Here is a 14,145-nt window from a genome sequence, read left to right on the forward strand (position 1 = left end):
CGATCCTTCAGCCGCATACGAGATGAGCCTCATGGATGAGTTCACTATGGAGGTAAGGGTGTTAAGCTGTGCTGTTACCTTATCTGAAACAGCAGCATCTGTGTTACCCTGGAGGGTATCTCCCAGCTCCTTGATGAGATCCCTCTGCAGACGTGTAAAATGTGTCAAATAGTTTAGCGAACGCTTGGAAAAAGTCGCTGAACTAAAAACGCGCTTCCCATATCAGTCCATAGTCCTAGAATTCTTATTAGGATGATGAACAGAAGAGGAAGACTCAGACATCTCCTTTTTAGTGGCTGCCGCCACCACCATAGCGTAGACCGGGGCTCCCTTGGTGAGATAAACCTTGTCCTGGGGGCCGGTGATACATTTGCTTGGTTTTCGAGGGACCAGTTCCACTGTGTCCGGTGTCTCCCACGCCCTTCGAGCAATTAAATCCATTAACTCATCGAAGGGCGGAGTAACCCAGGAGGTAGAAGGTTGAGCACCAAAAGCCTTCAGCAACACCGACTCGTCCTCAGTGGGGGCTAGGGACTGCCAATCACCCCTCTGTTTTAAGATCTCCAAGATGTCCGCAAATGAGACATCCTCAGAGGGGGATTTTGGGGACCCCTCTGCCTCATCCAAGTCAGTGTCAGATGTTAGAGATTCCTGCGGGGAATCCAAGTGCCTCCTCTTGCACAGTCTTTTCCTCGGAACCTCATCGGAGGGGGCTTCTGGTGAGGCCTCCGAGGAACAGGGGGCACCCTCTGGGGGTGGCTGAGGCAATGGTGCTCTACGCTTTGGATGGGTCGTGGGGGCAGAAACAGAGAGTGGCCCCTGAGGGGAGGGAGAAGACGCCTCCGATGAAGTGGTTTGTCTGTGCAGACAAAACCTTCCTCATAAGGTCAAAAACCCCTGAACCCTGGGCCGAGGACTCCTCCGGTTCCGAAGAACATGGAAGCATCCCAGACACGGGGGCCGTGGGCCTCGACCCCGAGGACGGAGCCGAGCCAATCTGCGCCGAGGCCCCGAGAGGGAGAGTTGGCACCGAAAGGTCGGTACGACTCTCGGTCCCAAAACCGAGGAGAGATCGTTGGCTCCGCGACTCACCTACAGGTTCCGAAGGAGTCGAAGTCAATGGTGTCGATCGTGCAATGGACGGTTTCGGCACCGAGGGCTCCACTATCATCGGCTCATCCTCTCCCGGCTCCGAAGACTGGATGGGTCTCGAAGGAGGACCTGTTGGAGATAAAGGGAGGCTTTCTAGTTTCGACACCAATTGGGAGGAAACTGCAATCAACTTGGAAAGGGCCGTGTTCTCCATAAGTTTCTGCACGACACGATCGGATAACGGTCTGGAAGATCGGGTCGAAGGGGCCGAAGATGGCACCGACCGAAGAATGGACGGTGGCGGTAGCCCCGACACCGGTTCCAAGACCTGGGGCTCAGTGAAAGACAAACGTTCGACGCTCGGCCTCGAAGTCTGTGGAACCGGCGAACGAACCTTTGAAGATGAACTCGGAGCCGATGACATGGGCTCCGACATCTTCGACCCCTTCGAGGACTTATAAGCCTGGTCCGATTTGTCCAAAGCCTCCTGGAAGGCAGGCTTCAGTAGTCCCCTATCTATAAGTTTCCTGCGTCTATCTGTCATGACCCTCCCGCTGAAGGAATGGCATATAGAGCAATCCTCTTGCAGGTGGAGAGGGCCAAGACAGTAGATGCAGGAAGTGTGGTTGTCAGTGATGGACATTGTCTGTCCACACTGGCATCTTTTAAAGCCGGATTTGGCTGTTTCTGACATAACTGGTAGAAGTAACACACTCTACTATGAAACATTTTAAGACACTAGCTATATAACTAATAACTATTAAGTAAACATTTATTGTACATATAAGTATTGCTATAAGTGTAAGAAGAGGTAGGCCACAAAAGGGGACCTATAAAAAAGTGACAGGATTAATTATAATAACACACACACACACACACACACACACACACACACACACACACACACACACACACACACACACACACACACACACTAGCACTAATCAAAAACTAACTTTTTAAGAACTATAAGAACTTTTTAAACAAGAAGATAAGAATCTTATCTGAATATAACAATATTCTCTCTGGTCCGAGCTCTCGTCGATGTGATCCGTTGCAGCGAAAAACTAGATCTGGGTAATTGCAGGGAGGATTGTGGGATATAGCCTGGTCTCGAGCTTCTCTAAGATGCAGAGCTTTGCTATGCGGCTGACTCGGAGCAGAGGATCGGCTCCAAACCCGTGTGTAAGAACAAACGGTGAGATTGAACACACTCACATTTAATATCAAAGGCCTAAGTCACGAACTTAAGCATACACAGAAATCCAAGAAAAAATACAATTTTATGACTCTTAGAACACTGAAATGAGTGAATTACCTAATATATATATATATATATATATATATATATATATATACACACACACACACACACACATATATATATACACACACACACACACATATATATGTATACATACACACACACGTGTGTGTTTACACATATATGTGTGTGTGTGTGTGTGTGTATATATATATATATATATATATATATATATATATATATATATAGACATTTATGCTACTATAGAAAATTTGGAATTTACCCATTTAATATTAGCATTAAACACATAACAATGGCTATTTTATGCTGACATCCTAATGTGTTCCTCAAAACATACAATATTCTAGATAAATGCTCATTACTTCCAACTACTAAGAAAACACTATCAAACAAAATCATCCTATATCAAAACTTCATCAAAAACTGTACTGTATAAATCCACCCTATCCTGAAAACATCACATGTAGAGTAAACAAGTGCATTGTGGCATAGCTTGCTGATCTTAATGGTATTTCACATTACAATATTTAACAACACTAAGTTTTATCTTGCTTTGTTTAATAATGCTCGTCATACTTAACTTGTTCTGTGGATGAGTTTTTTTAAGTTCTCTGTATTACCTTGTTTCTGCTGTGATACATCATGTAAAACAATCTCTGATGACTTCTAAATGATTTATTGCATGGACACTGCATTTCACTAGTGTGCCTGGCTTGTGGCTGTGGAGGACAAAGGCTAGACCAGCTACATTTGTGCCATGCTGCTGGGAAACGGAATTAAAATAGATGAAGCTGCTGTTCAAAGAAACCACAACAGTTCCACTGCCTGACAGTAAAACTGGTCAGTCTTGTTCACACCATAATTTGCCATTTTAGCAGGAATCCACAAGTGTGTGCAGTTAATGCTTAATTTGTCCACAGATGGCATTCTTTGATCATGAAGGTAAAGCCTGAGTGATCAAGCCAGCAGTGGATAAAAAAATCAAACATTACCCACAACAAACCATAGACTACTGCTACTATATACTAACATTCAAAAAATCTTAACTTTTATCAATAATGTCATTATATAAATTGATTGTGACTTCTCCACTTCAGGGTATATCTAAAGTTTATACTGCACATAAATTTAGGATATGCATACTGAGGCTTGCAAAGTACATCACAGTTTATGCTATCTTTTTCATCTAAAATAGCACCTTCTATTACACTTGGTAAGGGGATATTTCCTTAAACTCTCCTTAGTCTTCCTTACATACTTCATAACAAAAACTGGTCAGCTAAAGGAAGCTGTTAGACTCCATAAAGCGTAACTTCATGTTATATAAAAAGTGAAGTGATTACATGGCTAATGAATTTTTTTTTCAAAAAATGCAATGGTTCTTTACACAGCAAATACTGAAGGACAAGTGTAATATAGAAAAATGACAGTTGCGATTGTTGTCAGTTCTGTAGCTGGTAGCTTCAATGATACTTTTTTGGCACTGCAACTGAACTGTTTTACATGAATAATATTGACTTTACAAAGGGCAGGTAAAAGGTCTGACCAATCAGCATACATATTTTTAAATAATTCTATAAACCTGCACCGATTCTATGAGGTTTTCTTCCCAGAGAATTTCATCAAATCATAGTCTTCACTCCCCTCCAGAACTAAAATTACTCTCCTGCCTATAAAAACAACTATAAAATACAAAAGCTTTCACTGTTCTCCTATGACCATTATAGGACAATTCCCTCTCTTACATTACTTCCCCCTCATAATTTCTCCCTATTCTATATTTCAACAACTGACCTCTGCCTCTAAACTAAACCAAGCTTATTTAAACACTTCCCAACAAACTTAACACTTCATTAACAGTTTTCTATTGGAACATATTTTACTCTGTGTTGGGACATCTGATATGCTATCTTGGATTACTTTCTTATACTGCTACATTGTACTACTGTACTGCTCACTTGCTTACTGAAACACTTGAGCTGTGGCTAAAATCAGTCCCTTGAGGATCATCCCACTACCCCAGGCAACACACAATGAACAAATGAAAATAAAACACATCACTGTATAACTCAGCACAACTTCAGGGAAAAATGCTAGCCTATTACGTTTTGCTATACAACAGGATGAATCAACTGATCCCAAGGAAATGTCCTACAGTCCCCCCCACCCCTGCAGCTGACCATCATCATCTGGCAGCTCCTCTCCTAGTTTACCATATCTACCAGACCCATGTCCTGGACCAGTGAGAAGATAGGACACTGATGCAACATCACAGTGCTGTAAGTCCTAACTGCCCATCCCCGAAGAAATCTTGCAGGCTCTGCAACTGCTCCCCTCAGGAGGTGCATACAAATACCCATGCAAGTGCAACCTCCCAACTAAGGAGCTTACTAGGCAATTACTGAAGTGAGCCTAGGCTGCACCCCCATCCCCCACCTGGATGGACAAGCAGATATCAGCAGATCATTCCCATTCTCCTTATTCAAGTGGCTGTGCCATTAATCAATCATGGAACATCTTGGTTTGCAGTAAAGGTTTTATCCCTGTGTGCCACTGGGCCCACTAAAAAGCCCAACTTCTAGACTATGTCCAATATGTTAATGTTAACAGCACAGCCTTAAATGGTTCTGTTTTGCAGAGAAATTCCTAGCTACACAACAGAAGAAGAAATTTTAAAGTAACTGCAAATTACTTTATGGAAGAAGGTCTGCAATGGAAGGACTGTGTTAGTACTTCCATAGATGGTGCAGCTTCCATGACTGGTAAAGACAAAGGATTTCTACTCAAGGTTAAACAGTAAAAGTGGCTCTGTGGTGTAGGGGTATTAAGTCTTGATTATGCCAAAGTTGACCAGAGTTGAAACAGCAGTTCAGGCACCTATAGAGGTTAGTAAAAGAAGACGAGTGTGTGCAAACTCAGCCAGTCTACCCATCCTTTGGGACGGGAAGTAGCTATACTTCGCCATATGGGTGGCACACAAAGGGAGCACTAGGTGTCTTCTCTGTACAGCATAAGTCTATTGAGCATGTGCTGCAGCATGAAAGCTGCTCTGTGAGCTGACGGAAATTCAGATTGCAAAAGCATGATTTACCAAGGAGGGCAGTTATAGTGGAGCTCTGAAGAGCTGCTGTGAAAGAGAGAGCATCCCTGCAAGACCAATCAAGCAGGTCCACTCCCTACCACTAGACTCTTGCCTCCAGCTGATGAGTTCATGGGGGATTCCTGAGGAGGAACAAATGCACTCTGGAGCTCTCAACCTGCCCAGCTGTCTCCAGTTTCTGCAGTCTCACAATGAATGGGTCAGTTGGGCACAAGTAGAGTTGCCAAGTCATCTGTGTCTGTGTACCACCAAGTCTCTCCCTATCAGCCAGAACCAAATGTTTGTTCTCCCATTCTAAACATTCCTTGGGCAGGCCATTAATTAGGCCACCTCTGGGGTCCTCTGCACCCTTGCCTGCATCACAGCTGGTATGGTCCTATCCCTTCCCTTGAGCATCAATGCAGCAGCTACTACTGTCTCCCTGTGTGAATGCATGCTCCCATCTACCAATGCCAGAGGCTGCTGCCTTCACAGCTTGTTGGCCATATGCCACCATTGAGTCAACCTTTCTGCCACTCCCTACACCCTTGTTTTCCTCCTCCTAGGGACTGCTGTATTTGACAGTCCCATTTCCCCACCCCCAAGAGAGGCCATAGTCAAGTCTTTATTTCTCTTTGCCAACAAGGCAGGCAAAACTGGCATACCTAATAGACATTTTTGGATATCTGAATTAACAGCACAAAAATAAAGACTAGAAATGTAATCTACTGTCTATTACTGACAAACTTTGTGGCTTTCATATGAAGCTGGTGTTGTGGCATGAGAGAATTACACAGTGAATTTTAAAAATGTTTCCTCTTGCAACAGCTGCTGCTGATAGGGCCAAAGAGGTTTTTGATGAACAACATTTATAATCATCTGGACATTCTTCATCAGAAGTTTGCCTTTTGTTTTCAAAATGTTTATAATATTCAGTAAGACTGAACCCCCTTCAGCCAATCTGCAATAACAGGTTACATGACCTAGGACCTTAATGCCCAAGATCAACTGACCGAGTTAACCAAGGACCAATTACTGCAAATGAAGTTTAATGAACCCAAAGTACACAAGTTCAACTAGATGTGAAGCTTTTTCAACAAGTTGTTAATATTAAACTATTATTTTTCACTACTTACCTTTGTCAATTAGGTTTCTCTTGGCTAACTCAAATTAAAAGCATACAGAGATTTGAGATGAACTCTGTGTAGAACAAAAACGTAAGAGTTTGTTCACATCAAGAAGCTGGCCTTCAAAGCAAGCTCATATTACCCAGTTTGAAGTATGGAACCTTAATTATTGTTTAACTGCTTTTTTTAATCAGGGTAGTTCTACATAGCTAAGCGGCCACAGTGTAAACAGAAGTCTGAGAACCACTGAAATATAGCAATATCAGCTAACTCGTGATTGTAAACGAACTGATTTTTTTTTTTTATAGAAAGACAGAATGCTTCTAAAATAAACCTAAAAAAGAACAGCAAAGGATGCTATTATTACTGAATTCTGAAATAAAACAAATCAATGCATAATTGTATCAATTATTTTGTACTCAAACAAGCTTTTGCATTTCCAGTTTATGGAAAATGAGACAATGCATCCTGGGATTGCTATTTTTATGTTGAATACACCATGACCAGTAGTGCCGTAAGGTTAAAAGGTAAATTAAAATCGGTGACTCTTACGTAGCAAAACTACTAGTTTCAGGTTTGCAATAAGAACAATGAAGTCTTCTATGTACCTCTTGAGTAGCTTCCCTGTTGCACTGAGATTGGTGCTGCTCATGGGACAATTTATCTGCTAACTTCCTTTTGCTCTCCTGCTCTTCATTTAGTTGATAAGTGATATCTTCAATCTCATCCTGCAGTTTTCGTTTCTCCTGCAAAACACAAGCAGTTCATGGGCAGACCATACCCAAAATGACAATGGAGGCACAAAGATGAAAAGGTAAAATTCATTTAGGTTTCAAAAAACATTTTTACTGTTTTTACACTCAAACGCAGCTCTTGCCTTACTGCGATTAGACCTGAAGCCATGCCTTAAAAGGTAAGCTCTTCTCTTTTTATAACAAACAAGGGAAAGTACAGCGAGAATCTAAACAACAAGCACAAACGATGCACTACAGAAATAAAGTCTGACACACTGAAAACTACAGTGAGACAATCTAAAGCACAGGCACAATTATTCAATACAAAAGTAACAGTCTGGACCACTGGTGCAGGGGGCAAAGCATCTGACCCTGATGATCCCAATTCAACAACAGCGTCTGGGGAATTAAAGAGTGGCATGACAGGAGGTGGATGAGTTTATTCCTCATCTCTCTGGAAGAAGACGAGCCAAAGTATTCAAAGTAGTACCTCAGCAGAAGCCAAAGTAACTACTGTGACCTGCAGCTAGGGGGCTGAGTTAGAGGTTCTGTGTATTACGTGTATGGAAACATGCACAATAACATGATGCCATTAAAGGAGTAAAAGTTTGCCTGGCTCTCTAATAATATATGCCCTCTGGCTGCACAAATACAATTCCTCACTAGCAATCTGAAAAAATACAGACGCACAGGTGTAGTCATATGACACACAAAGATGGGAGTCCTTACTGGGACTCAGGTGACCAGGATGCCATTAGCAGCCCCACCACTGAAGGAAACAGGTGGGGAGAGGGAGGAATAAAAAGCACTGCCCGCTCGCCTCTCCTGGGGATTTAGAGGGGTACACATGTACTGGGGCAGTGAAATCTTTCTGGTAGAAGTAGCTTATGCCTATATGAAGGTGCAGTTCCATTTACCAAGGGAGGCTGACAGTCAACAGACAGCAGGAGCAATATAGAATATAGGAGATATAAATATAGATGCACAGGGAAATGAAAAAAGAAGTGAGGATGCCTTTGAGTTAGAAGTGATAGGTGCTGTGATACACCAGAAAATAAAGAACGGAGGGTCATGGGTGTGTGACACTTCATAAAAACTCTAAAAATACTGCAGAGGTAACATATATTTTCATATCACATCAGCTTACCTAAGAGAAGACATTCCTTGATGGGCTCCTTGTTAAGTACCTCTTTTCAACAGTAAAAATTTGGCATTTTGTTTTGTAACATCTAACATTTGTGGACATCTATGCACTCATACCAATGGATTCCATGACATAACAAAATGGCTACATACCCTGCCAGTACATCAGCATGTCAGCAATGATCACTTTCCTGCAAATGAAGGAGGAGCATAGATCTGACACTACATTATAAAACAAATAATATTAAAATAAATACTTGTCTAGCTTACAGGAATCTCCAACAGCCAGTTACTGAAAAAGTTCACAGATGCAGTAAGATGGGGGGAGAACTCTTCAGCTATCAAAAATGATCGTCCATTTGACACATGATATTTTAAATTATATGTGCGACATATTTCCCGCAAAGAGAACTACCGTTGATGTGTCCTTTGTTAGGCTGACCCACAAAAAGTAATCCTGAGTGTGGAACAAGTCACATAATCATACAAGCAGAAGACTAAGTAGCTACCTCACAGACATCTGCTGAAGACATTCTTGAATCAGAAGAGGGACAGCCACTCCTATGGTACAGTGAGCTTTGCCCACAGCACTGGCCATCAAGCAGTTAGTCTCCTGATGGCAAAACATTATTTAGTTACTTAACTACTTGGAAAATTTCTTCTTAAAGCCTATTTCTCCCTGATGCAAAGGAATTAAAGCACTCTTTATCATCTGAAATTCTCGCATCTCTAAGTAATATCTTCGCTGATGGTGTATGCCTAGTATATGAAGGACTCATTCTCCTCTAGTTTCTGTGAATCACATGGACTAGTTCAGGGAAACTGCCAAAACCACCCTTGGACGAAATGTGGTTTTTGCTGAAGAATATCCTTATCTCTGAGGTAGGCAGTACAAGATTTCCTGTACACAAGGGCAGAAGCAATGAAATTTGCTGTTAAGAGGTAATGGCCACCAGGAAAAGTGTCACCCAAGGCAGGAACTTCAAAGACATGGAGCTAGCAAGCTCAAAGAGCAGAAGGGAAAGCTGGTCAACTATGGAAATTCAGATCCCGTTGGGGAGAGGGGTTCTTCAAAGGAGGACAAGGAAGCAACACTCATTCTAGGAACCACTTAACTGGCAGATTCAGGTAGAAATGTATGTTCAACAGCAAAATTCATCCAAGACTGTTACTCTACTTTCAGGGATTTCAATACATCTCAGCACCATAACTGACACCACCACTTTAGTTACTAAACAATGAATTTCAGCTATAACACTTTGCATGTGAACTACACATTTTCTGGTGAAATATACAAGGCTTCAGCTTCTGGTGTGATGAGAATATAATACATACACATTATGGCCATTAGTTTCTCCCTGGTTCTCCAGCAGAAGTAAAATCAAGTAAAATTCAACCTAGCAGTCTGAAACATTCTCCTGGCCACATAGGTCTTATTGATGGAAACTGTCAATAAAAGTCTATACATCTGAAACAGTTTTGCATATCAGACCTAGATATTCAGTTATAAAATGTAGTTCAATTGTGATTTAAGGGGCAGAGGTAACAGAACTACTGGACTCTGAATCATTAACTGTCAAGTCACATTTCATTAATGCATTTTTTATGTAACAGCAACTCAAATGATGAAAAAAAGTGCTTTCAGTGATAAGGAAATGGTGTGTCATAAAACTAAATACATTCATGATTTTTATATAGTATACATTTCCCCCATTAAAAAAAGTAAATGCGTTCTCCTGTTATGAACTGAATCAAAATACTGTCATTTTTATTAGGAAGGTTGTGAAAGAACTATAATGTAACAACATAAGACAAGGTACAGATTGTATTTTGTGTTTCAAATAATACAGCAAACAATTCTGTACAAGTGAAATGTGCCCCTTCTAATAGGATATACCACTGATGTGAAAAAGTCACATAAATGTAATGGCCACAACAATGTACTTAATTTACTTCTTTCAGAAACATATACTGCTCTCAACAAGCCACACCTATGATCACTCTGCTGTGATGATGTAACTGACTTTTCCTTGCACACACATCTTGCACAACCCAATAAAAACATAGTTACATTCTGTACACATTTGCTGTTTCACTCAGAAGAAAATGAAAGGCATTATGGCCACAGTGACATACCTCACTTTACTGACTTCAGACATATGCACTGTATCTAGATAAGCCAAGAAAACTATCATTTAAACAAAGATCATGTCACTATACACAGCATGCCTTCACATACTAACCCCAAAAGACAGCCACTTTCAGTGCATACCACTGTTTAGCTGTGAGGGAAAAAAATCAATATTAACTACATTAATGTATTTCAACTTGCTGCAATCGGATATATATATGCTGTCACCCTCCAAAAAGCCATCACTGTTTCACATGGATCATGCAACTGCCATGTGCATTCACTCAAGGTCTGGCCCCCAAATAAGCTACCTTCTGTGTAACTTTCTGATGTGTTTGGAACGAAAGTGATATACACAGAGGACTCCATCGTGAATTTCATGAATTTTAAGTTCTTGCTCACAAAAAGATACACTGCCCCTAAAACAGCCATATCAATGATCATTCAGCAGTGACCATGTAACTGTCCATTGGTTTCACACAAAACCCAACTGCCTATAACCTCCAAAAAGATAGCAATTTTATGTATACATTTTGTGACATTCAATTGTGATGAAACTAAAAGAATCAATGGCGAAAGTAATGTATTTTAACTTGCTGCTCTTCGACATTTGTACACTCACTGCCTCATACTAAATTATGAGAACAAACACTGCATCCGCAGCCTTTTGTTTTCAGCCATAGACAGAGGACTACTGATTACCTCCAATGTGTGTGATGAGCAACAATGTAGAAGAGATAATGGTTACAGCAATGTCTTTCAACTACCTACTGCTGTAACTTGACATCACCGCCAGCCAGATCACTGTACAATGAAATAAAAAAAAATTTCTCAGACTGCATTGTGAACAGAGTGTAATGTGTATATATATATATATATATATATATATATATATATATATATATATATGTGTGTGTGTGTGTGTGTGTATATTTAGATATACTATCAAAAGGTTGGACGTTGGTTCAGCGAACATAAAAGTCAAACGGCAGTTAGTCGACTTCCGCCGAACGTTAGGAGATCGAGAGTACATAGCGAATGCAAGTGTGCATTCGCTGATATGAACTAGATGTTATACGTAGAGTCGCAGTACAGTGCGGATTGGGAAATGTATTCCTTTCTTCACTGTAGTGCGATCTTGGAGTTAAAATATTTTATTTGCAGGGGGTGTGGGGGGTGCAGGGGTGGCTTGCCCCCCGCTAAAGCATGAATGACAGTGTAGATGTTTAACTTTCGTTTGCACCTACTCTGCCCATCACTGTCGAAATTCAACATAAATGTCGAATCTGCTGAATTCGATCAACAGATTCGACATTTTAACCTAATTGGTTTGCAGAAAGTAGGAGGTCATTTTCAAAGTATCAAACTTTCATTTTTATGAACTTCGATATTTTGATAGTAAACTATATATCTATCTAGATCTATATATATATATATATATATATATATATATATATATATATATATATATATACACACATATATAGATGTACACACACAAAAACACACACACACACATACGTTCATAGGATGATTCAAGGCTATTGGCCCAGAGGCCTATATAAGCCTAGCCAAGAATTTCGCCCATGTTCCCTCAAAGTTAGCACCTGTTTCTTCTATCCAGCAGAGACACAGGTGGGATCCCAGAGGTATATTTTTTGTTTCCCATCCAGTCATCCAGGTTCCTCTTAAAGAGGGCTAGAGAGGTACTGTGACTGACATGGAGAGGAGTCTATTCCACAGAAGAGGGAGTCTTTGGGACACAAATCTATCCCAACAAGTTCTATTAATGTCACAGGCCAGGTTAAGGCCTTGCGTGTGGGTTGTGCGATTGGAGTTTGTCTTACAGATATGAAACAACTCCATCAAGGCTGGGTTTGAAATGGCCTTGTATGCCAGACACAGGTTACCTCTGAGCAGTCTGTATGAAACTGAGTAGAGGGACAGGGCTTTTAGCCCATCTGTATAGGATAGGTGTTTGAGACCCTGGATTTTCCTGGTCAGGAACCTCTGTGGTCTCTCCAATTGCTGCATGTGCTTGACAAGGTACATATGCATATATACATATCTGACTTCCTGCAGTACAGAACAAAAAATGCAAGAGAAAACTTTGAGAACACTGAAGTAGCCCCTTCCCTTTGGTAGTCCCTAGTCAAATGACTAGGGTTTGCTAGGTAAGCACTGAAATTGTTTGTTTTAGCACTCATAGTAACAGGAGAACACTGCAACTGGTTGTACTTAGCAAATAATCTCAGGCATTTAGTACTTAGAGCAACAGGACATGGACTGGCTGCATGTGCCCTGCTATTATCTTAGTGTGGTGAAGTAAGAAGTCATGCTAATGAAAAGCAATTACACCTTACTTCTGGGTTCCATTTTCAATTCATTTTACTGGGAAGTTGTGAGGTAGTTGGTTGACAAATACAATCACTGTGCCTGTGCTAGCCAAATAATTTCCCTGATGGTTTCAAGTATAAGAAAATATATTAATTTTTAACTTGGTTTCACACCAAATTAAAAAAAAACAGACAAGCTGAAATATTAGGAACCCATGTTATGTCCTTTTCCCACAGGGCCACAACAACTCAGGATCCTCTACTAAAGGAATAAAACAGTTGAGTGAGAGGCAAAACCTGCTGCAATTCTCAGCAAACATGAAGTCTTACAAAAAGGCTTCCCAAAGCAGGAACATATTTAGTTAAATCACACATTTGTCGATGATATACATTAGACTATACTGAAACTGGACTACAATAAAAAGTGTGTTCAAAAAACTCAGAATACTTGTGGCTACAGACAAGTAGAAATTAAGACAACAATCTGTCACTGTACTGTGAATACTAGTCACAATGCATTTTTGGGGAGGTAAACAACATTATTTTCCTATCTAAATCCAAACTTTCACATTCCTGCTATTAAAAGCACTGCTTAACAAAGCTAATCACTATTACTTCATCACATCTCATGGAAATCAAGTTGCTTATCTATTAATGTATTACTAGAAACATTGCTGAACTGTAAAGAAAAACATTTAACATTGTGCAAGTACCCAACAACTGGAACTATTTTACTCTACATTTTAATTGGCTTGCCTGGAAAGACTGCTTTGCTGTTTCAGTTTACTTCTACAACCTACTTGTGTGTGATAATTTATATGAAGGACTGCCATTACTGCCAAAAACACTAATATCATCTGTTTTATCTTTATGTGCAGATGTGTATCTCATGGATTGAAGGTGCATCAGTGGTCAAAGTTTGTTTTGGAGATGGTAGGCAGAAGGCCATGCCTTCATTGATTCTAACTTCTTATATCCACCATTTCAGTTTTCTCTTCACACTGAGCAGAACTGGGAAGGTATGCCCCAGGCAGTGAGTCTATGGATACCACTGAAGTTTCTCCATGTGCAGTCTGACTACAAGCATAATGGATATTCTGGATGTTATGTAGTCCAGAATGTGCAGCAATTCCCTGGTTGTTAACCCTGATTTCCTCTGCATGTCTTAAAAAAAAAGGGAAAGAGGGATTCCACCTTTTCCAGTAGTGGGTAAACCAC

At 40.6% G+C, this 14,145-nt stretch overlaps 1 protein-coding gene across 2 annotated transcripts in view; it reads right to left on the bottom strand.

Moving 5' to 3' along the window:
• LOC122816498 (rab11 family-interacting protein 3-like) overlaps nucleotides 1-14,145 on the bottom strand; it is a 1,372,586-nt gene that overhangs the window by 150,243 nt on the left and 1,208,198 nt on the right. For both annotated transcript variants that reach the window (XM_044089329.1, XM_044089328.1), the window contains one exon: nucleotides 7,192-7,329. In XM_044089329.1, the coding sequence (XP_043945264.1) occupies nucleotides 7,192-7,329 (138 nt within the window). The remainder of the gene's footprint in view (nucleotides 1-7,191; nucleotides 7,330-14,145) is intronic.

The sequence above is a fragment of the Protopterus annectens genome, chromosome 12.part0 (assembly GCF_019279795.1).
Source record: "Protopterus annectens isolate FY-2018-M chromosome 12.part0, PAN1.0, whole genome shotgun sequence".
NCBI lineage: Eukaryota > Metazoa > Chordata > Ceratodontiformes > Protopteridae > Protopterus > Protopterus annectens.